At 50.0% G+C, this 24606-nt stretch overlaps 1 protein-coding gene across 6 annotated transcripts in view; it reads left to right on the top strand.

Moving 5' to 3' along the window:
• Positions 1-24606, top strand: part of AHCYL1 (adenosylhomocysteinase like 1) — a 158077-nt gene that overhangs the window by 84169 nt on the left and 49302 nt on the right. For 4 of the 6 annotated variants that reach the window (XM_069945862.1, XM_069945863.1, XM_069945864.1 and 1 more), the window contains 4 exons: positions 16017-16125; positions 18537-18680; positions 18775-18875; positions 21604-21706. In XM_069945862.1, coding sequence (XP_069801963.1) covers positions 16035-16125; positions 18537-18680; positions 18775-18875; positions 21604-21706 — 439 coding nt within the window. In that variant the 5' untranslated portion in view covers positions 16017-16034. Of the gene's footprint in view, positions 1-16013; positions 16126-18536; positions 18681-18774; positions 18876-21603; positions 21707-24606 lie in introns of all 6 variants that reach the window. The other 2 variants (XM_069945859.1, XM_069945861.1) reach the window with 1 other exon arrangement.

Genomic DNA, 24606 nt, shown 5'->3' with positions numbered 1-24606 from the left:
CACCGAGCAATGCCGAGTCCCAGAAAGGAGCTGTGGCGCAAGCTGCACCAGCCGATTGAATAGTATTTTCGCCAAAAGCTTCCTATCCGTGTTAAGAAGAGCTATGGGTCTCCAATTCTCAACACGGCTAGAATCCTTACCCTTTGACAGGAGGATCAGAGCCGACCTCCTCATCGACTTCGGCAGAGTGCCCGAGGAGAGACACTCATTGAATACCTCAGTCATGAGGGGAATCAAGCATTCCTTAAAGGTCTTGTAAAACTCGGATGTTAAAGGACAACTCCCACAAAAATTTTTTTTTGCTCATTTAACACACATTACAAAGTTATATAACTTTGTAATGTGGTTAAATACCCGGCCTGGCCCCCTTCCCCCACTTTTGGACCCCCGACCCCCCACCCCGGAAGTTAAGGAATGTATACATTACCTATTACGATCGTCACGGTCCTCTTCTCCGGGGCGGCATCTGGTGACGACGACGTCAGAGCCGAGGGGCGGTCCGGGTCTTCTTCCTCCTCGGCGTCTTCATGCAAAGTGAATGGGGATGAAAAGGCTGCTGGTGCACATGCGCACCAGCAGCCTTTTCATTGGCTGGAGCGCATCACATGGCTTCCAGCTTGCTCAGCCCTGATTGGCTGAGCTTGCTGGAAGCCATGTGATGCGCTCCAGCCAATGAAAAGGCTGCCGGTGCGCAAGCGCACTGGCAGCCTTTTCCATCCCCTGGACCCGGAAGTTGGAGACATCGCTGGATGGCGGAAGGCGGCGACGGAGAGGCGGACGGCGGGCGAATCGAGTGGCGATCGTCACCGGAGAGATGGTGAGTATGGTGTCTGTGTGTGTCTGTGTTTTTTTTTTTTTTGGGGTCCCGCGGGAGTTGTCCTTTAAGCCATCCGGACCTGGCGATTTCTTCAGGCCAAGCCTGTCAATCGCCAGTCTCACTTCCTCTTCTCTGATCGCATCTGTCAAACCGTCAAGAGGAAGGTCAGCTTCCAGCTGAGGAGCAGCTTCAGCCAGGAAAGCCGACATCCTGTCCAGATCCTTCCTTCCCAAGAGGTCCAAGTAGTAGGATCTGACGATCTCCAAGATCTCTGAACTGGACCGCTTCAGACATCCTGTACTGTCGACCAGTCCTGTCATGACCTTACAACTCACTGACATCTTACAGTTTCTGTAAGGGTCGGGCGAGCGGTACCTCCCGAAATCCCTCTCAAAAACCAAGGATGTGTGCCTATCATACTGGCACCTCATGAGCAAGGCTTTCACTCTGGAGATCTCCGAACGGCTACCTCCAGTCGAGACCAGATGCTCGAGTTTCCTCCTCAGGCCCTGATACAGACGGTATCTGCTCAGGGCTCTGAGGCTCGAGAGCTGGCGGAAGAACTTGCCAACCCGTTTTTTGAACATCTCCCACCACTCTGACTTACTACTACAAAGATCCAGGAGAGGTACCTGACTCTGAAGAAAATCCTCAAAGGACTGTCTTACATCCGCTTCTTCCAGGAGGGACGAATTCAGCTTCCAGTAGCCTCTACCCATCCGCGGAGTCTCTGAAACATTCAAAGAAAACAAAATCAGACAGTGATCGGAAAACTCCACCTCAACCACCTTCACTGCGGAATAGACGGCTTCCTCCTTTAAAAAAAAACTGTCTATTCTGGACCTGTAGCTACCTCGATGAAAGGTGAAACCCACGTGGCCCGAGGGGGTCCGGATGTGGGCATCCTCCAGACGAGCTTCCCTAACTATGCTATTAAGGGCGATACTGTCGTAGGCCAGCTGGTCGCTAGAGCCTCCCCTGTCTTGGGACCTGGTGACATTATTAAAGTCCCCACCAAAAATAACCTGCCGGCTGGTAAAAAGGAAAGGCTTGATCCTCATGAAGAGATGTTTACGGTCCCGCTTTGTCTGCGGGGCCTAGATGTTAATGAGCCGAAGCTCTTGTCCCCTCATGAAGACATCAAGGATCAGGCACCTCCCCATTTCCAACTCGATAACCCGTCGGCATTCTACAGGTGCGGTAAAAAGTACCGCCACTCCACTATACGGCTCTGCCGCAAGAGACCAGTGTGAAGGCCCAGACCTCCACTCTCTTCTGGCCTTCACTATTGCGGCAAGGTCTGTTAACCTGGTCTCCTGCAAAAATAAAATATCTACATTACTCAAATCATTTTCAAAAAAGCTATACGCCGCAAAGTGAGCCGTATCTGACTTAATGCTGGCGCAATTAATAGAGGCCAGCGTCAATGGAGTGAGTACCGCCATCGAGGGTGATTGAGTTGGACGGTCTTACACAACACCAAGTAATATACAACACCAAACATAACATTACCGCTTCTTCCCACTCCTAACCTGCTCTTCCTTGTCCGCACCTGGGTGGGATCGCCGCACCTGTGACACAGCTTCGGATGCCCCTGGTAGAAGATGTGACTGTGCGTCACCGTATTGCCCGAACGCCTTAGGCGGACGGAAAACGTCCAGGCACCAGACCAGATCCCGTATTGATCAAAATTTTTCTTGGGGACGTCCGTCACCTCCCCATACCTGCCTAGCCAGGTCATTATATCGTAGCAAGAGAGTGACTCGTTACGGGTCAAAACGGTCACTTTCTTAACCATGTTTTGGCGAGATATTGCTTTTACAACAAAATCTCGCCAGCCGGGCTCCTCCTTCACCAGCTCATAGTAGGACCAGAAGGCTTCAAGCCCCTCGGCCCTCGCAAAGCTGACGTCGAATTCGACAGAGCCATAGGGGTGGATCAAGGCAAAGATGTCTCTCGCCTTGAATCCCGCCTGAAGGAGAAGCTCCACTACTTTGCCCCTTTGGGGGCATGCATCACTGCCCCTCCAAATCAGACGGGCCACGTTCCTACGCCCTACCTCCTGCCCGACTGTAGGGAGCGACCACACTACCTCCCCATTATGTTCTCGGAAGGCCCCCAGTCCGTGTCTTTCGACCCAGAATGAGAGGTCCACCTCCCTCACCTCTATTTGGAGCGATCTATCACCCCGCCTGAGAGCCTCCAGGAGGCGCAGCGGCAAACCACCCTGCCCTGCAGGTGGAACTGAGGATCCCCCTGGTCCCCCGGCCGCCACACTAGCATAGCTGCGGACCGGGGGCGCAGCCGGACCGGACACCCCCTGACCGCCATTAGTCCCTCCCACCTGCTGACCATCTCGAACTGCAACATTAGCTGGGATGACATTTACCTGGAGGCTAATAGGGGCTGTAACCTGGGTGCTCCCCCCCACCTGTTGCCCACCTTGTGCTGGGACACTAACTGGGGTGGCATTTACTTGGGGACTTCCCCCCTCTTCCCTCCTGTTACCCCCATCCACATTCACACTCACAGCAGTGTCCATACTCACTACATCCTCCTTTGTGCCAGGGCTGGGGCAAAAGAGTAGAGTTGCAGGCCTGAGTATATTTCTAACCCAGCTTTCCCGGGCTTCTGATGGGTCCTCTTGCTTCTTTCCCTGCTGTACTTGGGCCGTGGAACCATGAACGCTCCCCCCGGCCACAGGGGAGTGTACTACAGCCTGGGGAACGCCCCCCGCCTCCTTCCCAGCGCCGCTGCTCGGCCGCTCGAGCCCCTCAGCCAGCACTTGGGGGACATGATCCACATCAGCCACGCTCCCCCCTTTGCCTGCAGGGGAGTGTGCAAGCTCAGCACACACACTCTGGGGGCCGCCCCCCCCCACCATCTCAGACTCTGACTCCCGACCACACACCCCCTGATGAGGGGCGTGGCCTGCAGAGCCCGAGCCATCCGATTGGCCCAGAGGCCCTTTGTCTGGCCCTTCCACAATGATGACGCCACACCCAGCCTCCTCCGCCATTACCTCTGCTCTGGCCATGTGCGTGTGTTCCCCCTTTCCCTGCGAGGCCTGCCTCACCCCAGAAACAGACCCCTGCAGTTTTGGGGACCCAGCAGCCTGGATCGGCTTCTCAGCTGGCCCTGACTGCTGTGTTACGTACACCAGCTTTACTTCTTTCTTTTCTTTTCTCTTTGTCTTTCTCTTCTTTCTTCTTTCCCCCTCTTCTGGCAATTCATCACCAAAAGAAAACCTCTCCAGGGCCATAGGGGACTCTTGCATCACAATGGCCTTCATTAGACCGCTTGCCGCGAGGCCATCATCGCTGCCGTCATCCTCCTCAAAGGATTCAGGTAAAGCTACCTGGCGCGGCTCTAGGCTTGCTGACTCCAGGGGGGTGCACCGGACCCCCGGGGTTACAGGAGCACTTTGGGTGTTTGGGGTTACTGGGATGACTGCACCTTCTCCACCCTCTTCACCCCTGTCCTGCTCCACCTCAGCTTCACTCTCCATGTCTCCATTCTCCCCACTGCTTCCACCATCACTCTCCTCACCTCTTCCACTGGAAGCCATTACTGAGAAGCGGTCTTCATTCAGCAGCTTCTCCCTCATGGCTCCACTGCCTTCCAGGATCACTGCCCTTCTTTTCTCCATCACCTTAATCTCCTCCTTGAGTTCCTTCACTCTCGCAGAGAAACCGGCTCTTTTGTTTTTTGAGGAGTTGTTGGCCAAATTCCTGGCGCACCGCAGCTCCTCTCTTGCCTTCTTAAGCTGCTTCCCCAGCAGCTCGTACTCCGAGAACATGGCCGTCATCCTGGAGCAATAGGTGGACACGGACTCCGTACGGCCTCTGTCGCTCCATAGCTGCACAGCTTCGCTTTCTGCCGGAGCCTGAGACCTTCCAACCGTCGCCAGGGGAGAGGGGCCCACATTGCTGCCAACCCTGCTGGATCTCCTCGTCCCGCTGGCCGGGACCTTCTCTGAAACGCTTGCCAGTTGCTTCCCTTTTCCACCCCCCGCCGGCCTAGACCGGGGAGTGGAGTACCGATCCTCCATGGGCAGGCTGGGAGACTCTCCCCAGGAATCTGCCACCTTCCTGGGGAAAGCAAGATGGACTCCTCCCCTGTAGTTCTGGTTCCTGCAGGAGCTCTCTCACACACAACCTTCCACCTGCTACTGCTAGGGCTGTATTACCAGCTGCTGCCCCCGGCACTACACCTGCAGACCCTCCATATATACAGTACACAGTGCCCAGCTGCTGCCCCCGGCACTACACCTGCAGACCCTCCATATATACAGTACACAGTGCCCAGCTGCTGCCCCCGGCACTACACCTGCAGACCCTCCATATATACAGTACACAGGGCCGTATTACCAGCTGCTGCCCCCGGCACTACACCTGCAGACCCCCCATATATACAGTACACAGGGCCGTATTACCAGCTGCTGCCCCCGGCACTACACCTGCAGACCCCCCATATATACAGTACCCAGGGCCGTATTACCAGCTGCTGCCCCCGGCACTACACCTGCAGACCCCTCCATCTTGTCTCACCAATCAGCATCATAATTTTCTAGTTTCTGATCACCGTATTGATATCTGATCAGTGTTAGGCCGCATTCTCACAGTTAGAGCCCTATTACACGGGACGATTATCATGCGAAAAATCATTAAATGGTTCTTATTTAAATGATAATCATTCTGTGTAATTGAATAGTAACGATCGCAACTAACGATTTTCTTTCTGTGTAATATGGTGAACGACTTCAGGTTAACGATAAACAATCTCGTTTGCGATTGTTTATTGTTAGTCGTTAAAAATCGCTCCGTGTAGTAGGACCCTTACTGTACGTCACCACATGCAGCAGATGCCAGACTTTTATGCGGTAACCAATAGGTGTATGGCCAATAATTCTGGTAACAACACATGATACTGGGGAAGAGATGGGAGCCTGTTATCGGCCACATGGAGAAACATTGTATGAATCGTGTTTTTCATGTTTTTTAACGACTTAAAACAAAGAAATTTTCACTTTGATCAATGCTTAGAGGCGTCTGCATATTTTCTGACCAAATTCTTACCACAGGATTAGTAGGTAATAGCTCCAAGCGTCACATTTACCACCACCACACCAGACCTGACCAATACCACCATACTGTGACTGGATAACACCGCTATACCAGACCTGACCAATACCACCATACTGTGACTGTATAACACTGTCATACAAGACCTGATACCACCATACTGTGACTGTATAACACCGCTATACCAGACCTGACCAATACCACCATACTGTAACTGGATAACACCGCCAGACCTGACCAATACCACCATACTGTGACTGGATAACACCGCCAGACCTGACCAATACCACCATACTGTGACTGTATAACACTGTCATACAAGACCTTATACCACCATACTGTGACTGTATAACACCGCTATACCAGACCTGACCAATACCACCATACTGTGACTGGATAACACTGCCAGACCTGACCAATACCACCATACTGTGACTGGATAACACCGCTATACCAGACCTGACCAATACCACCATGCTGTGACTGGATAACACCGCTATACCAGACCTGACCAATACCACCATACTGTGACTGGATAACACTGTCATACCAGACCTGACCAATACCGCCAAACTGTGACCGGATAACACAGCCATACCAGACCTGACCAATACCATCATACTGTGACTGGATAACACTGCCACACCAGACCTGACCAATACCACCATACTGTGACTGGATAACACTGCCACACCAGACCTGACCAATACCGCCATTCTGTAACTGGATAACACCGCCACACCAGACCTGACCAATACCGCCATACTGTGACTGGATAACAACGCCACACTAGACCTGACCAATACCACCATACTGTGACTGGATAACACTGCCATACCAGACCTGACCAATACCGCCATACTGTGACTGGATAACAACGCCATACCAGACCTGACCAATACCGCCATACTGTGACTGGATAACACCGCTATACCAGACCTGACCAATGCCACCATACTGTGACTGGATAACAACGCCACATCAGACCTGACCAATACTGCCATACTTTGACTGGATAACACTGGCATACCAGACCTGACCAATACCGCCATACTGTGACTGGATAACACCATCATATCAGACCTGACCAATACCACCATACTGTGACTGGATAACACCGCCACACCAGACCTGACCAATACCGCCATACTGTGACTGGATAACACCGCTATACCAGACCTGACCAATACCACCATACTGTGACTGGATAACACCGCTATACCAGACCTGACCAATACCGCCATATTCCCCCCCCCCCCCCCCCCCCCCTCGAAAGCACCAGGTTCACTGGCAAGTCTGAATGGGAGATGGGATACTAAAAAAAATAAAAGCAAAAAGGTTGTCTCCTTCCCTCTGCTCCTTGGTGCTGCTGCCCTGGCACCGGACCACCTGGTGTTAAATACAGCCCCGACTACAGCAGATACAACTTAAAGATTGTCGCCGGAGTACAGGTCATCAGGTGACAGGTCATCAGATATGTCACAAGTTATTGATCAGAGCAGGTCTGACTGCTGACACTCGCTCTGATCAGGACATCTAGCCAGGGGGAGATGGCGGCAGTACTATTGCTGTCCCTGGGCGGCCCTGCACTCAGTCAGTCATTTTCTCATTGACTTCTATGGGGAATATTGACTGGCTGCGTGGCCCGACGGAGAGGGGGTCGGTCCCTATCGGTATCTTCTGATCAGTAGCAGTGCCACCCGCTCTCATCAATAACTTTTGACATGTCTGGTGACCTGACGACCTGCTGCCTGACTCCTGACCCCCTGACTCCTGACGACCTGCTTCCTGACTACCTGACGACCTGCTGCCTGACTCCTGATGCCCTGCTCCATGCTGCCTGACGCCCTGCTGCCTGATTCCTGACGCCCTGCTGCCTGATTCCTGACGCCCTGCTGCCTGACTCCTGACAACCTGCTGCCTGACGACCTGCTGCCTAATTCCTGACGCCCTGCTGCCTGACTCCTGACGCCCTGTTGCCTGACTACCTGACTCCTTAGGACCTGCTGCCTGATGACCTGCTGCCTGACGACCTGCTGCCTGACGACCTGACTCCTGGCGACCTGCTGGCTGACTCCTGACGACCTGCTGCCTGACTCCTGACGACCTGCTGCCTGATTCCTGACGACCTGCTGCCTGATTCCTGACGACCTGCTGCCTGACTACCTGACGCACTGCTGCCTGACTACCTGACGCCCTGCTGCCTGACTACCTTACTCTCTGCTGCCTGACTACCTGACTCTCTGCTGCCTGACTACCTGACTCCCTGCTGCCTGACTCCCTGCTGCCTGACTCCCTGCTGCCTGACTCCCTGCTGCCTGACTCCCTGCTGCCTGAATCCCTGCTGCCTGACTACCTGACGCCCTGCTGCCTGACGACCTGCTGCCTGACTCCTGACGCCCTGCTCCCTGACTCCTGACGCCCTGCTGTCTGAATCCTGACCCCCTGACTCCTGACAACCTGCTCCCTGACGCCCTGCTCCCTGACTACCGGCTCCCTGACTCCTCTGTCGCCCTGCTGTCCGACTTCTGACTCCTGACAACCTACTGCCTGACTCCTGACTCCCTGACTCCCGACGCCCTGACTCCCGACGCCCTGCTGCCTGACGCCCTGCTGCCTGACCCCCTGACGCCCTGCTGCCTGACCCCCTGACGCCCTGCTGCCTGACTACCTGACGACCTGCTGCCTGACGACCTGCTGCCTGACTCCTGACGCCCTGCTGTCTGACTCCTGACCCCCTGACTCCTGACAACCTGCTCCCTGACTCCTGACGCCCTGCTCCCTGACTACCGGCTCCCTGACTCCTGACGCCCTGCTGTCTGACCTCTGACTCCTGACAACCTACTGCCTGACTCCCGACTCCCTGCTTCCTGACTCCCTGCTTCCTGACTCCCGACGCCCTGCTGCCTGACCCCCTGACGCCCTGCTGCCTGACCCCCTGACGCCCTGCTGCCTGACCCCCTGATGCCCTACTGCCTGACGCCCTGCTGCCTGACTACCTGACGCCCTGCTGCCTGACTACCTGACGCCCTGCTGCCTGACTACCTGACGCCCTGCTGCCTGACTACCTGACGCCCTGCTGCCTGACTACCTGACGACCTGCTGCCTGACTACCTGACTCCCTGCTGCCTGACTCCTGACAACCTACTACCTGACGCCCTGCTGCCTGACTACCTGACGACCTGCTGCCTGACTACCTGACGACCTGCTCCCTGACTCCTGACGCCCTGCTGTCTGACTTCTGACCCCCTGACTCCTGACAACCTACTGCCTGACTCCCGACTCCCTGCTTCCTGACGCCCTGCTGCCTGACCCCCTGACGCCCTGCTGCCTGACTACCTGACGACCTGCTGCCTGACTCCTGACGCCCTGCTCCCTGACGCCCTGCTGTCTGACTCCTGACCCCCTAACGCCTGACAACCTGCTGCCTGACTCCCGACTCCCTGCTTCCTGACTCCCGACTCCCTGCTTCCTAACTCCTGACGCCCTGTTGTCTGACTACCTGACTCCTGACGCCCTGCTGCCTGACTCCTGACGCCCTGCTGCCTGACTCCTGACGCCCTGCTGCCTGACGCCCTGCTGCCTGACGCCTGACGCCCTGCTGCCTGACTACCTGATGCCCTGCTCCCTGACGCCCTGCTGTCTGACTCCTGACCCCCTGACTCCTGACAACCTGCTGCCTGACTCCCTGCTGCCTGACTACCTGACGCCCTGCTGCCTGACTACCTGACGACCTGCTGTCTGACTACCGGCTCCCTGACTCCTGACGCCCTGCTGTCTGACTTCTGACAACCTACTGCCTGACTCCCGACTTCCTGACTCCCTGCTTCCTGACTCCCGACGCCCTGCTGCCTGACCCCCTGACACCCTGCTGCCTTACCCCCTGACGCCTTGCTGCCTGACGCCCTGCTGCCTGACTACCTGACGACCTGCTGCCTGACTACCTGACGACCTGCTGCCTGACTACCTGACGACCTGCTGCCTGACTACCTGACGACCTGCTGCCTGACTACCTGACGACCTGCTGCCTGACTACCTGACGACCTGCTGCCTGACTACCTGACGACCTGCTGCCTGACTCCTGACGCCCTGCTCCCTGACTCCTGATCCCCTGACTCCCTGCTTCCTGACTCCCGACTCCCTGCTTCCTGACGCCCTGCTGCCTGACCCCCTGACACCCTGCTGCCTTACCCCCTGACACCCTGCTGCCTGACGCCCTGCTGCCTGACAACCTGCTCCCTGACTCCTGACGCCTTGCTCCCTGACTCCTGACGCCCTGCTGTCTGACTCCTGACCCCCTGACGCCTGACAACCTGCTGCCTGACTCCTGACCCCCTGACTCCCTGCTTCCTGACTCCCGACTCCCTGCTTCCTGACACCCGACTCCCTGCTTCCTAACTCCTGACGTCCTGTTGTCTGACTACCTGAATCCTTACGACCTGCTGCCTGACTCCTGACGCCCTGCTGCCTGACTCCTGACGCCCTGCTGCCTGACTCCTGACAACCTGCTGCCTGACGCCCTGCTGCCTGACTACCTGATGCCCTGCTCCCTGACACCCTGCTGTCTGACTCCTGACAACCTGCTGCCTGACTCCCTGCTGCCTGACACCCTGCTTCCTGACCCCCTGACTCCTGACGACCTGCTGCCTAACTCCTGACGCCCTGTTGCCTGACTACCTGACTCCTTACGACCTGCTGCCTGACTCCTGACGCCCTGCTGCCTGACTCCTGACGCCCTGCTTCCTGACGACCTGCTGGATTAGTTTTAGTGACAGGTGAGCTTTAAATGGGCAGCAATAAAGGTAGGTCAGCGGGGGAGGGGATACACATATTCTACATCTCTACAGTTTACTCCATTCATATTTCTTGCCTGTTTTCTATATGAAATACAATGTTATACATCCGGCCACTAGGTGTCTCACGTATTGGGAGACTGCAGTCGCCGCTCCATCACTATGGACATGTGGTCTAGTAACAGCAGAAAAGAGCCCAAATGCAGGAAGTCAGTGAAGGTCATACTGATTGGCCGACAGTACACGCCCCCCTGTACACGCCCCCTATGCTCTGCTCCATGAAGGAACTAACTGATAATAAGGCCCCGCCCACCGGCTCTGAGTGACATGCAGAGGCCTGAGCAGCACAATGGGCACCAAACAGGCCGCTGCAAAATTAAAACGGACACAGCATACATAAGGCGCTTACTATAGACTTGCTGTTTTTTTTTTTTTTAATTTTATGTCATGACGGATACACTTTGCTCCCAGCCCTGTCAAACACAGCGCTGCATTAACTGTTTGCACTCCTAGGAGCCGGTACAGTCACAGGGCAAGCAACAGCACCTGGCGGCACCTGATTGGGTGCTGGCGCGCACCCAGGTAATTCCGGACGGTTTCTGGGTGCACATTTGGAGCTGTTCGGAATTTCGGGTCCCCCCCATAGGGTTCTATTGGGCATCCATGATGGAATTCAGGAGTATTTTAGGACATGTCCTATGATTTGTGTCCTGTTTTCCAGCACGGACATCTGTCGGGAATAATCCTGAAGGGTGTCCATGCCCAATAGAGCCCTATGGGTCAGGAAATGTGGCCGGATGCTGAGGTGTTGGTGTCACTGGCTGCTCCGTGGTATTACTGATGTCCGTGGCCTGAATATCTGTATCACATCCTCCAGTCTTAGCTGCCGCTTCTGTAGCTGCCCCTTCTGTAGCTGCCATGTAGCTGCCTCTTCTGTAGCTGCCTCTTCTGTAGCTGCCATGTAGCTGCCTCTTCTGTAGCTGCCATGTAGCTGCCGCTTCTGTAGCTGCCATGTGCTGCTGCTGCTGGTCCCCTCCCCCATGTTTGCTCTCTGATCTCTAATCCATAAGGCCGCTCTCCGCTCCCCCCAGTGCTCCATCTCTGGCTGATGCTGCTTTAACTCTTTAAGCTGCTTTGGATATATTTAATATTTTTAGCATTGCTCAGGCCCATGCAGCGGGGGGGGATTACAGCCGATAATCCGCAGCCCCCCCCCCCATGTCTGCTCACTGATTCCTGCCACGCAGCACATAGATTATTCCAGAACTTTTCAGAATTTTCCAGCAGCCCCTAGAGTAGTCTCGTAGCATCATAGTTCCATCTAAAAGGGGTGTCCCCCTGTATGTCCCCCCCCCCGTGTGATGGTGTCTCCCTGTATGTTCCCCCCTGTGTGATGGTGTCTCCCTGTATGTTCCCCCCCTGTGTGATGGTGTCCCCCTGTATGTTCCCCCCTGTGTGATGGTGTCCCCCTGTATGTTCCCCCGTGTGATGGTGTCCCCCTGTATGTTCCCTCCTGTGTGATGGTGTCTCCCTGTATGTTCCCCCCTGTGTGATGGTGTCCCCCTGTATGTTCCCCCGTGTGATGGTGTCCCCCTGTATGTTCCCTCCTGTGTGATGGTGTCTCCCTGTATGTTCCCCCCTGTGTGATGGTGTCCCCCTGTATGTTCCCCCGTGTGATGGTGTCCCCCTGTATGTTCCCCCTGTATGTTTCTCCTGTGTGATGGTGTCCCCCTGTATGTTCCCCCTGTGTGATGGTGTCTCCCTGTATGTTCCCCCTGTGTGATGGTGTCCCCCTGTATGTTCCCCCTGTGTGATGGTGTCTCCCTGTATGTTCCCCCTGTGTGATGGTGTCTCCCTGTATGTTCCCCCTGTGTGATGATGTCTCCCTGTATGTTCCCTCCTGTGTGATGGTGTCTCCCTGTATGTTCCCTCCTGTGTGATGGTGTCCCCCTGTATGTTCCCCCTGTGTGATGGTGTCTCCCTGTATGTTCCCTCCTGTGTGATGGTGTCCCCCTGTATGTTCCCCCCTGTGTGATGGTGTCTCCCTGTATGTTCCCCCTGTGTGATGGTGTCTCCCTGTATGTTCCCCCTGTGTGATGGTGTCTCCCTGTATGGTGTCTCCCTGTATGTTCCCCCTGTGTGATGGTGTCTCCCTGTATGGTGTCTCCCTGTATGTTCCCTCCTGTGTGATGGTGTCCCCCTGTATGTTCCCTCCTGTGTGATGGTGTCTCCCTGTATGTTCCCCCTGTGTGATGGTGTCTCCCTGTATGGTGTCTCCCTGTATGTTCCCTCCTGTGTGATGGTGTCTCCCTGTATGTTCCCTTCTGTGTGATAGTGTCCCCCTGTATGTTCCCCCCTGTGTGATGGTGTCCCCCTGTATGTTCCCCCTGTGTGATGGTGTCTCCCTGTATTTTCCCTCCTGTGTGATGATGTCTCCCTGTATGTTCCCTCCTGTGTGATGGTGTCCCCCTGTATGTTCCCCCCTGTGTGATGGTGTCCCCCTGTATGTTCCCCCCGTGTGATGATGTCTCCCTGTATGTTCCCTTCTGTGTGATAGTGTCCCCCTGTATGTTCCCCCCTGTGTGATGGTGTCCCCCTGTATGTTCCCCCTGTGTGATGGTGTCTCCCTGTATTTTCCCTCCTGTGTGATGATGTCTCCCTGTATGTTCCCTCCTGTGTGATGGTGTCCCCCTGTATGTTCCCCCTGTATGTTCCTCCTGTGTGATGGTGTCCCCCTGTATGTTCCCCCCTGTGTGATGGTGTCTCCCTGTATGTTCCCTCCTGTGTGATGGTGTCCCCTTGTATGTTCCCCCTGTGTGATGGTGTCTCCCTGTATGTTCCTCCTGTGTGATGGTGTCCCCCTGTATGTTCCCCCTGTGTGATGGTGTCTCCCTGTATGGTCCTCCTGTGTGATGGTGTCCCCCTGTATGTTCCCCCTGTGTGATGGTGTCTCCCTGTATGGTCCTCCTGTGTGATGGTGTCCCCCTGTATGTTCCCCCTGTGTGATGGTGTCTCCCTGTATGTTCCCCCTGTGTGATGGTGTCTCCCTGTATGTTCCCCCTGTGTGATGATGTCTCCCTGTATGTTCCCTCCTGTGTGATGGTGTCCCCCTGTATGTTCCCCCCTGTGTGATGGTGTCTCCCTGTATGTTCCCCCTGTGTGATGGTGTCTCCCTGTATGTTCCCTCCTGTGTGATGGTGTCTCCCTGTATGTTCCCTCCTGTGTGATGATGTCTCCCTTTATGTTCCCTCCTGTGTGATGGTGTCCCCCTGTATGTTCCCCCCTGTGTGATGGTGTCCCCCTGTATGTTCCCCCTGTATGTTCCCTCCTGTGTGATGGTGTCCCCCTGTATGTTCCCCCCTGTGTGATGGTGTCCCCCTGTATGTTCCCCCTGTATGTTCCCTCCTGTGTGATGGTGTCCCCCTGTATGTTCCCCCCTGTGTGATGGTGTCTCCCTGTATGTTCCCTCCTGTGTGATTGTGTCTTCCTGTATGTTCCCCCCTGTGTGATGGTGTCTTCCTGTATGATAGGGTGTGATGTCACCTGAGATCTCGGCTGCCCGGTACACCAGACCTGTATCCTCTCTGGGATCTCCTGATATAGGACACTGCCGTTTCCGGCGGTTATCTAGCGTTACGGTAGTGCGGCCTGTACAGACCTGGCGATCAGGAATGGAGATACACCGCTGTAGCTCTCCTTTTTGCATTAAAGGGGCACTCCGGCTATATAGAGTGTGTGATATAGTGTGGAGGCTGCATAGAACATAATACACATTCTATTCTTACCCCACCGCGCTCGCCCGGAGTCCTGAGCTCTTATATATCTGTCTGTGCTTCCAGGAGGCTTTTATTCTCTGGTAGAGAGAGTCCGCGTATAGGCCAGTAAGTAAATGTCACAGATTCCGCCACTCCTCCCTGCGCTTCACTCTGCCCGTCCCATGGATTCCAGTCTATGCTCGGGCAGATTGCGCCATTTGCCCAAAATATTGACATGACAATTCTTTGGGCGGACGGTGGAATCTGCCCGAGCATAGAATGGAGTCTATGGGACTGAGTCATCCACGTGATTTCCTTTGTGTGCATATACCCTAAGAGAGGCTTTTCCTGATCTGCTGCAAGCTCTAATGTCTCCTCACACCCCCTCCCTCCCTGCTTGATTGACACCTGGAGTCCTGGCAGGGTCGAGGATGAGAGGGGGAGGGAGGAGTTACAGGAGAGTCAGGGATGGGAGGAGGTGTTACAGCAGGGATGGGAGGGGGAGGGAGAGGGAGGAGGTGTTACAGCAGGGTCAGGGATGGGAGGGAGGAGATGTTACAGCAGGGTCAGGGATGGGAGGGGGAGGGAGGAGGTGTTACAGCAGGGTCAGGGATGGGAGGGAGAAGGTATTACAGCAGGGTCAGGGATGGGAGGGGGAGAGGGGAGATGTTAAAGCAGGGTCAGGGATGGGAGGGGGAGAGGAGATGTTACAGCAGGGTCAGGGATGGGAGGGAGGAGATGTTACAGCAGGGTCAGGGATGGGAGGGAGAAGGTGTTACAGCAGGGTCAGGGATGGGAGGGAGGAGGTGTTACAGCAGGGTCAGGGATGGGAGGGAGGAGATGTTACAGCAGGGTCAGGGATGGGAGGGAGAAGGTATTACAGCAGGGTCAGGGATGGGAGGGGGAGGGAGGAGGTGTTACAGCAGGGTCAGGGATGGGAGGGAGGAGATGTTACAGCAGGGTCAGGGATGGGAGGGGGAGGGAGGAGGTGTTACAGCAGGGTCAGGGATGGGAGGGGGAGGAAGGAAGTGTTACAGTTTGCTGCCCTTCAGGAGCTCAGGAAGCCTCTCTCACTCTTCTTACTTTATAATAAAAGTATTTTCAACATTCTGGAAGTACAGACAGATATATGGGAGGTACCAGGCGTCTCCCTGTAACTATTGTGCTACAGCTTCAGAGTGATAGTGATCAGGTGGACAGCAGCCGTCACTCAGGTTCATATCAGTCTTATAGCGCTACATAAAGTCACAGTGTGGCCCCTCTCCCTCTATTCTCTCTCTCTCTCTCTCTCTCTCTCTCTCTTTTAATATATATATATATATACAGTATATAATCAATTGTCATTGATTTTCTTTGTCTTTTATTTTCTTTGTCTTTGTCATTTATATTTTTTGTCATTTTCTTTGTCTTTTATTTTCTTTGTCTTTGTCATTTATATTTTTTGTCATTTTCTTTGTCTTTTATTTTCTTTGTCTTTTTCTTTGTTTTTTAATCTATGCTTGTCTTGTTCTTTGTAGCTCAGGAAGCTGATAATACTTTAATATCTGTTTTTTCTTCCTTGAAGCAGATTCAGTTTGCAGATGACATGCAGGAGTTTAGCAAGTTTCCAACCAAGACTGGACGCAGATCTCTGTCCCGCTCGATTTCTCAGTCATCCACTGACAGCTATAGTTCTGGTATGTGAAATGTTGTCTATCCGTATTCTATGTCCTGGTGACCACCATGAAAACCAGTTAGAGTTAGAATCCGAATGAGCGGAGGAAGTCTTGGACCAGTCCCTTCTACTCTCTGACCACCAGTGACTGCTCCCCCCGCAGGCTGCCAGACCTTCGCTTCTTATAGAGATAATAATGTGACTGCATCATCCAATTGCAGTAATTGATCATTTGATTGCCATCCAGCCCTCCTTTATGGCGCTGTAACACAATGAAACTCCAACATACACTGAGGCTCTGTTCACACATGTCGTTTAATTAGTGTTAAATTACCTATTTTACTGCAACAGTAAAAAACCTGTTGATTTCTATGGGGCAATGCATAAAACCGTTGTTACAGGTTCCGTATATTTTCAGAACGTTCTATCTGCATAAAAACAGGACATGCACTTACACACACTCATAGAAGTCAATGGGTCCTTGTATGCCGTCCTTAGACCGTCCATATTCGGGATCATTTCCCACCCAGGCTTGTGGCATCGTTTCGGGCATCCTGAGGTTTTTTTTTTTAAGCACACAGTTTTTTACAAATATGGATACAATTTAGATTTTTTTTTTTGTGGATCATGAAAGAAAAAAATGTGGACTACAGACCTGCTGTTAGTACTTACCTGTTGGGGCCTTGGCGCAGTCCTTGTAAGTACGGCCAGGACTGCGCTTTTGCCCATGAACTGTGTATATCCTGTGTTTGCATTCTGAGCTGTGTTTTAGAGCCGTATTACACAGGACGATTATCATTTGAAAAATCGTTAAATCGTTGGGACTTAAAGGGGTAGTGCGGCGGTAAACAATTATTCACAGAATAACACACATTACAAAGTTATACAACTTTGTAATGTATGTTATGTCTGTGAATCGCCCCCTTCCCGTGTCCCACCACCCCCACCCGTGTACCCGGAAGTGTGGTGCATTATATATACCTGATCCGTGTCGCGCATGTCCGCCATCCTGTGCCAAGACGTCATCTTCGGACGGACGGCCGAACCGCTCTGACCGTCCCTAGTGCCGGCCGCCTTCTGCAGCGTCATCAGATGCTCAGCCACGATTGGCTGAGCACAGTTATGCTCAGCCAATTGCGGCTGAGCATCTGATGACGCTGCAGAAGGCGGCCGGCACTAGGGACGGTCGGAGCGGTTTGGCCGGCCGAAGATGACGTATAACTTGTATAACTTTGTAATGTGTGTTATTCTGTGAATAATTGTTTACCGCCGCACTACCCCTTTAAGCGATAATTGTTTTGTGTAATAGTAGGCAACGATTAAACCACCAACGAGAAATTGTTGATCGTTTGATAGAATCTGGACCTATTTTCATCGCTGATCGTCCACAAATCCAACACGGTTCGGTGTAATAACACGTCGTTTGGTCGTTCCCTGGTCTATTCGCCCCCTGTAGTAGGGTGAACTATTTAGGATCGTTAGTCATAGTGGTCGTTTGAGATCGTTTATCGTTAATTGTAGTAAAATCGTCCCATGTAATACCACCCTTACTCCTTCTGTTCTGCTAATTGTTTTCCCTGCCCCACGGGTCTGTTTTGCTGTGTTTCCTCTGGTCATGTAATAGTTAATCTGGTCTTGCCTCAGTGATTGACAGCTGGTCCCTCCAATGGCCTTCTGGCCGGGGTTCCTGGTCTCCTATGTAACCGATTATGATTAATAAAGGATTGTTTCAATATTTAATTTGGAGTGCTGGATTCCCCCACCTTTTGGATTTGATAGAACAACCAGCAATGGACAATTTTTTTATTTATTTATTTTTCTTCTTTTTTTTAACCACTAGTCCTCCAGTCCTCCAGATTTTAGTCCTCCAGATTTTTGGCGTGTGAAGATAACACAGACCTGTTATGGGGTTTTAGGTTGTATAGGGCTCCTCAGTCTGATTTCACCCATGGCCTTGTATGGTTTTATAGATTTTATATGGTTTGTATGGCCCATGGTTTTATAGATTGACCCCTCCAATACTGAGATAGCTGTATTATAATAATAATAATAATAATAATATTATTATTATTATTATTATTATTATTATTATTATTATTATTATTATTATTATGGAAATGAGCTCCAAAAACTCAGTGGGTGTTTGCCAAAGATGCAGAAGCCCAGCTAGATAAGTACATATTCTTAGCCAGATTTTTTTACCCTGGATCGTGCCTGGGTTCCTGTGTCCTGTGTGTGTGGTTTTCCTTATTTTCCCTTTGTATGTTGTTTTCTGAAACTTGTATTATAGATATGTTACAAAAACCGAAAGAGGCTGCGCGTTCCGTGAGTATAAGGGGTGACGTCCCCTGCAGAGCGTGGTCTCCATCAGTTACTATAATAGCCCTGACAGCACATACACTGTAGATGTCTCATGTATTGTTCCTCCGCTAGTCGCCTCGTACACGGACAGCTCAGATGACGAGACGTCTCCTCGCGACAAACAACAAACCACCTCAAAAGGCAGCGGGGACTTCTGCGTCAAGAACGTAAAGCAAGCCGAGTTCGGAAGGAGAGAGATTGAGATTGCAGAGCAAGGTGAGTGCCGATGTCCCTGGCCGATGGCTGGATGTGAGAGCACGGAGAGAGGAGCTTCTCATCCCGCCATACTGATTATATGTCTCCTCTGCAGAAATGACCGCTCTCATCTCTCTAAGAAAGAGAGCGCAAGGGGAGAAGCCGCTGGCCGGAGCCAAGATAGTTGGATGCACACACATTACAGCGCAAACTGGGGTGAGTACACCGCACTGTAGAGAGCCGCCAAACAACCAGCACATACATCATCATCATCATCGTATAGCAATAGATCAGAATGCTATATACATATATAATTCCCAAAAGACATTTTATCAAAAAGAGTCGTGGTTCTGCCACATTACAGATCCTGTTATTAACTCTTACATTTACCCCACGTCAGTGGTAAGGGTGAGTAAGAGCAGCGTTATAGTTACCCCACGTCAGTGGTAAGGGTGAGTAAGAGCAGCGTTATAGTTACCCCACGTCAGTGGTATGGGGGAGTAAGCGCAGCGTTATAGTTACCCCACGTCAGTGGTATGGGTGAGTAAGAGCAGCGTTATAGTTACCCCATGTCAGTGGTATGGGTGAGTAAGAGCAGCGTTATAGTTACCCCACGTCAGTGGTAAGGGTGAGTAAGAGCAGCGTTATAGTTACCCCACGTCAGTGGTAAGGGTGAGTAAGAGCAGCATTATAGTTACCCCACGTCAGTGGTATGGGTGAGTAAGAGCAGCGTTATAGTTACCCCATGTCAGTGGTATGGGTGAGTAAGAGCAGCGTTATAGTTACCCCACGTCAGTGGTATGGGTGAGTAAGAGCAGTGTTATAGTTACCCCACGTCAGTGGTATGGGTGAGTAAGAGCAGCGTTATAGTTACCCCACGTCAGTGGTATGGGTGAGTAAGAGCAGCGTTATAGTTACCCCACGTCAATGGTATGGGTGAGTAAGAGCAGTGTTATAGTTACCCCACATCAGTGGTAAGGGTGAGTAAGAGCAACGTTAGAGTTACCCCACGTCTGTGGTAAGGGTGAGTAAGAGCAGCTTTATAGTTACCCCACCTCAGTGGTATGGGTGAGTAAGAGCAGCGTTATAGTTACCCCACGTCAGTGGTATGGGTGAGTAAGAGCAGCGTTATAGTTACCCCACGTCAGTGGTATGGGTGAGTAAGAGCAGCGTTATAGTTACCCCACGTCAATGGTATGGGTGAGTAAGAGCAGTGTTATAGTTACCCCACATCAGTGGTAAGGGTGAGTAAGAGCAACGTTAGAGTTACCCCACGTCTGTGGTAAGGGTGAGTAAGAGCAGCTTTATAGTTACCCCACCTCAGTGGTATGGGTGAGTAAGAGCAGTGTTATAGTTACCCCACGTCAGTGGTATGGGTGAGTAAGAGCAGCGTTATAGTTACCCCACGTCAGTGGTATGGGTGAGTAAGAGCAACGTTATAGTTACCCCACGTCTGTGGTAAGGGTGAGTAAGAGCAGCGTTATAGTTACCCCACGTCAGTGGTATGGGTGAGTAAGAGCAGCGTTATAGTTACCCCATGTCAGTGGTAAGGGTGAGTAAGAGCAGTGTTATAGTTACCCCACGTCAGTGGTAATGGTGAGTAAGGGCAGTGTTATAGTTACCCCACATTAGTGGTATGGGTGAGTAAGAGCAGTGTTATAGTTACCCCACGTCAGTGGTATGGGTGAGTAAGAGCAGTGTTATAGTTACCCCACATTAGTGGTATGGGTGAGTAAGAGCAGCGTTATAGTTACCCCACGTCCGTGGTATGGGGGAGTAAGGGCAGCGTTATAGTTACCCTACATCAGTGGTAATGGTGAGTAAGGGCAGTGTTATAGTTACCCCACGTCAGTGGTATGGGGGAGTAAGGGCAGTGTTATAGTTACCCCATGTCAGTGGTATGGGGGAGTAAGAGCAGCGTTATAGTTACCCCACGTCAGTGGTATGGGTGAGTAAGAGCAGCGTTATAGTTACCCCACATCAGTGGTAAGGGTGAGTAAGAGCAGCGTTATAGTTACCCCATGTCAGTGGTATGGGGGAGTAAGGGCAGCGTTATAGTTACCCCATGTCAGTGGTATGGGGGAGTAAGGGCAGCGTTATAGTTACCCCACGTCAGTGGTATGGGTGAGTAAGGGCAGCGTTACAGTTACCCCACGTCAGTGGTATGGGGGAGTAAGGGCAGCGTTATAGTTAGTATAGTGCTATATGTTCTTGTAATATACTGCATATAATATAAAGCAATGCCATACACAGCCACGGCAGCTGACTCCTACAGAGAATTACTACAAATACTCTACAAGGAGTTTTCTTACTTACAGAAGAATTCCTACTGCAACTTAAAGGGGAACTCTGGATATTTTTGTTTATTTATTTTTTAAATTAACTGGTGTCAGAAAGTTTTATATAGATTTGTAAATTACTTCAATTTAAAAATCCCCAGTCTTCCAGTACTTATCAGCTGCTGTATGTCCTGCAGGAAGTGGTGTATTCTCTCCAGTATGACACAGTGCTCTCTGCTGCCACCTCTGTCCATGTCAGGAACTGTCCAGAGCAGCAGCAAATCCTACTTTCCTGTTTTATTTCATCACTTTCTTTTACTTTTACACAAAATGTAAGGAGTGGTCCAGAAACCATTTATTTTAGTGCCACATTCCTGGTTCCCGGTGCTCCCGGCTTCTGCCTGCTTACCGTGATGGGCGACCCTACAGGAGCAGCACACTCCATCAGTCACTGGGAGGGGTGGAGTAGAAGCAGGACGAAGCTGAGAGCACTGGGGAGCGGGGGATCAGGGCAGGTGAGTATGCTTTATGGTTACAGTACCTGAAACCCTCTGTAATAACTCATCAGTCCTCTGCGTGCCTATATACTATATTACATCCGTATACATGTACTGTACTTTCTCTGGATCCCAGTAATGTGGGTGATACTTCTGACATCATTTCAGGTTCTTATAGAGACTTTATGTGCGCTCGGGGCCCAGTGCCGCTGGTCTGCTTGTAATATCTACTCAACTCAGAACGAAGTGGCTGCTGCATTGGCGGAGTCGGGTAAGTGACCGATTTACGTTAGGGTTACCATAAACCCTAACCCCCTAACCGTCTAAGCTGTAAAGGTGAAGTCCCATGAAGTGGGTGGGGGTGAACACAATATGCATGTTAGCTCACCCCTCCTGGTGCCTCCGCTGTGCTGCTCCGGGGTTCCGATGCCAGAGGACATCTGCAGCTGGAAACCACGTGTGTCATGTACCCAGCAGCACCGTCACGGCCCGGCTGAGCGATTGCCCAGTGTCCCGCCCCAGTCACTGATTGGCCGAGCAGGCAATCAATCAGCCGGGGTCGTGAGGTTGCAGCTAGCGGAGCTGTAGGACCCCGGCTCGGGGAGGGGGGAGTCTACGTGTTTATTATTTTCCCCCCGCCCCCTGCTGATATTTGTCTTATTGGGACTTCTCCTTTATGGATGAATAATATCAATAGTTTGTCTGTCTGCGATCCCCAAAATAACAATCAGTAAAATCAGTAACGTCCCTATCACACGGACAGAGTGAGACCAATGGCTGTGTGTAATAAGGCCAGCAGAGCCATCCGCCATTGGCCGCACAGCTCTCCATGTGACACACTGTTTCCCTGTAAATAGGACAGTGTCTTATATAAATTATTTCTCCCAAAGATGCGCTGGGTCTTATTTTCAGAACACGTAGTATTTTTCCAGAATTTACATTGATTGTCAACACAATCCAGCATAACCAGACAACCCACTTAGCTGGCCAAGCCCTTTTGTTCTCTGGGAGATAACCCAGCCCCTAGTGCTGTCTGGCAGCGGCTTTCTCCTTTCTCTCTCCTCCCAATGAAGGTTACTTCTATGTTCTTGTGTATGTGGGATACATTGTGTATATGGGATATATAATACATTGTGTATATGGGATATATAATACATTGTGTATATGGGATATATAATACATTGTGTATATGGGATATATAATACATTGTGTATATGGGATATAATACGCTGTGTATATGGGATATATAATACATTGTGTATATGGGATATATAATTGTGTATATGGGATATATAATAGTGTATATGGGATATAATACATTGTGTATATGGGATAGAATACATTGTGTATATGGGATATATAATACATTGTGTATATGGGATATATAATACATTGTGTATATGGGATATATAATACATTGTGTATATGGGATATATAATAGTGTATATGGGATATAATACATTGTGTATATGGGATATATAATACACTGTGTATATGGGATATATAATAGTGTATATGGGATATATAATAGTGTATATGGGATATAATGCATTGTGTATATGGGATATAATGCATTGTGTATATGGGATATATAATAGTGTTTATGGGATATAATACATTGTGTATATGGGATATATAATACGCTGTGTATATGGGATATATAATACATTGTGGATATGGGATATATAATACATTGTGTATACGGGATATAATACATTGTGTATATGGGATATATAATACACTGTGTATATGGGATATAATACGCTGTGAATATGGGATATATAATACGCTGTGTATATGGGATATATAATACGCTGTGTATATGGGATATATAATACATTGTGTATATGGGATATATAATACATTGTGTATATGGGATATATAATACATTGTGTATATGGGATATATAATACACTGTGTATACGGGATATAATACATTGTGTATACGGGATATAATACATTGTGTATATGGGATATATAATACATTGTGTATATGGGATATATAATACACTGTGTATATGGGATATATAATACATTGTGTATATGGGATATATAATACACTGTGTATATGGGATATATAATACATTATGTATATGGGATATATAATACATTGTGTATATGGGATATATAATACACTGTGTATATGGGATATAATACATTGTGTATACGGGATATAATACGCTGTGTATATGGGATATATTATACATTGTGTATATGGGATATATAATACACTGTGTATATGGGATATAATACGCTGTGTATATGGGATATATAATACGCTGTGTATATGGGATATATAATACATTGTGTATATGGGATATATAATACATTGTGTATATGGGATATATAATACATTGTGTATATGGGATATAATACATTGTGTATATGGGATATATAATACATTGTGTATATGGGATATATAATTGTGTATATGGGATATAATACGCTGTGTATATGGGATATATAATACATTGTGTATACGGGATATATAATACATTGTGTATATGGGATATATAATACACTGTGTATATGGGATATATAATACACTGTGTATATGGGATATATAATAGTGTATATGGGATATAATACATTGTGTATATGGGATATAATACATTGTGTATATGGGATATATAATACACTGTGTATATGGGATATATAATACATCGTGTATATGGGATATATAATACATTGTGTATATGGGATATATAATACATTGTGTATATGGGATATATAATACATTGTGTATATGGGATATAATACATTGTGTATATGGGATATATAATACATTGTGTATATGGGATATAATACATTGTGTATATGGGATATATAATACATTGTGTATATGGGATATATAATACATTGTGTATATGGGATATATAATAGTGTATATGGGATATAATACATTGTGTATATGGGATATAATACATTGTGTATATGGGATATATAATACACTGTGTATATGGGATATATAATACATCGTGTATATGGGATATATAATACATTGTGTATATGGGATATATAATACATTGTGTATATGGGATATATAATACATTGTGTATATGGGATATAATACATTGTGTATATGGGATATATAATACATTGTGTATATGGGATATAATACATTGTGTATATGGGATATATAATACATTGTGTATATGGGATATATAATAC

This window comes from Dendropsophus ebraccatus, chromosome 11, assembly GCF_027789765.1.
Source record: "Dendropsophus ebraccatus isolate aDenEbr1 chromosome 11, aDenEbr1.pat, whole genome shotgun sequence".
Classification (NCBI taxonomy): Eukaryota; Metazoa; Chordata; class Amphibia; order Anura; family Hylidae; genus Dendropsophus; species Dendropsophus ebraccatus.
This window is presented reverse-complemented; position numbering and strand designations above follow the sequence as displayed.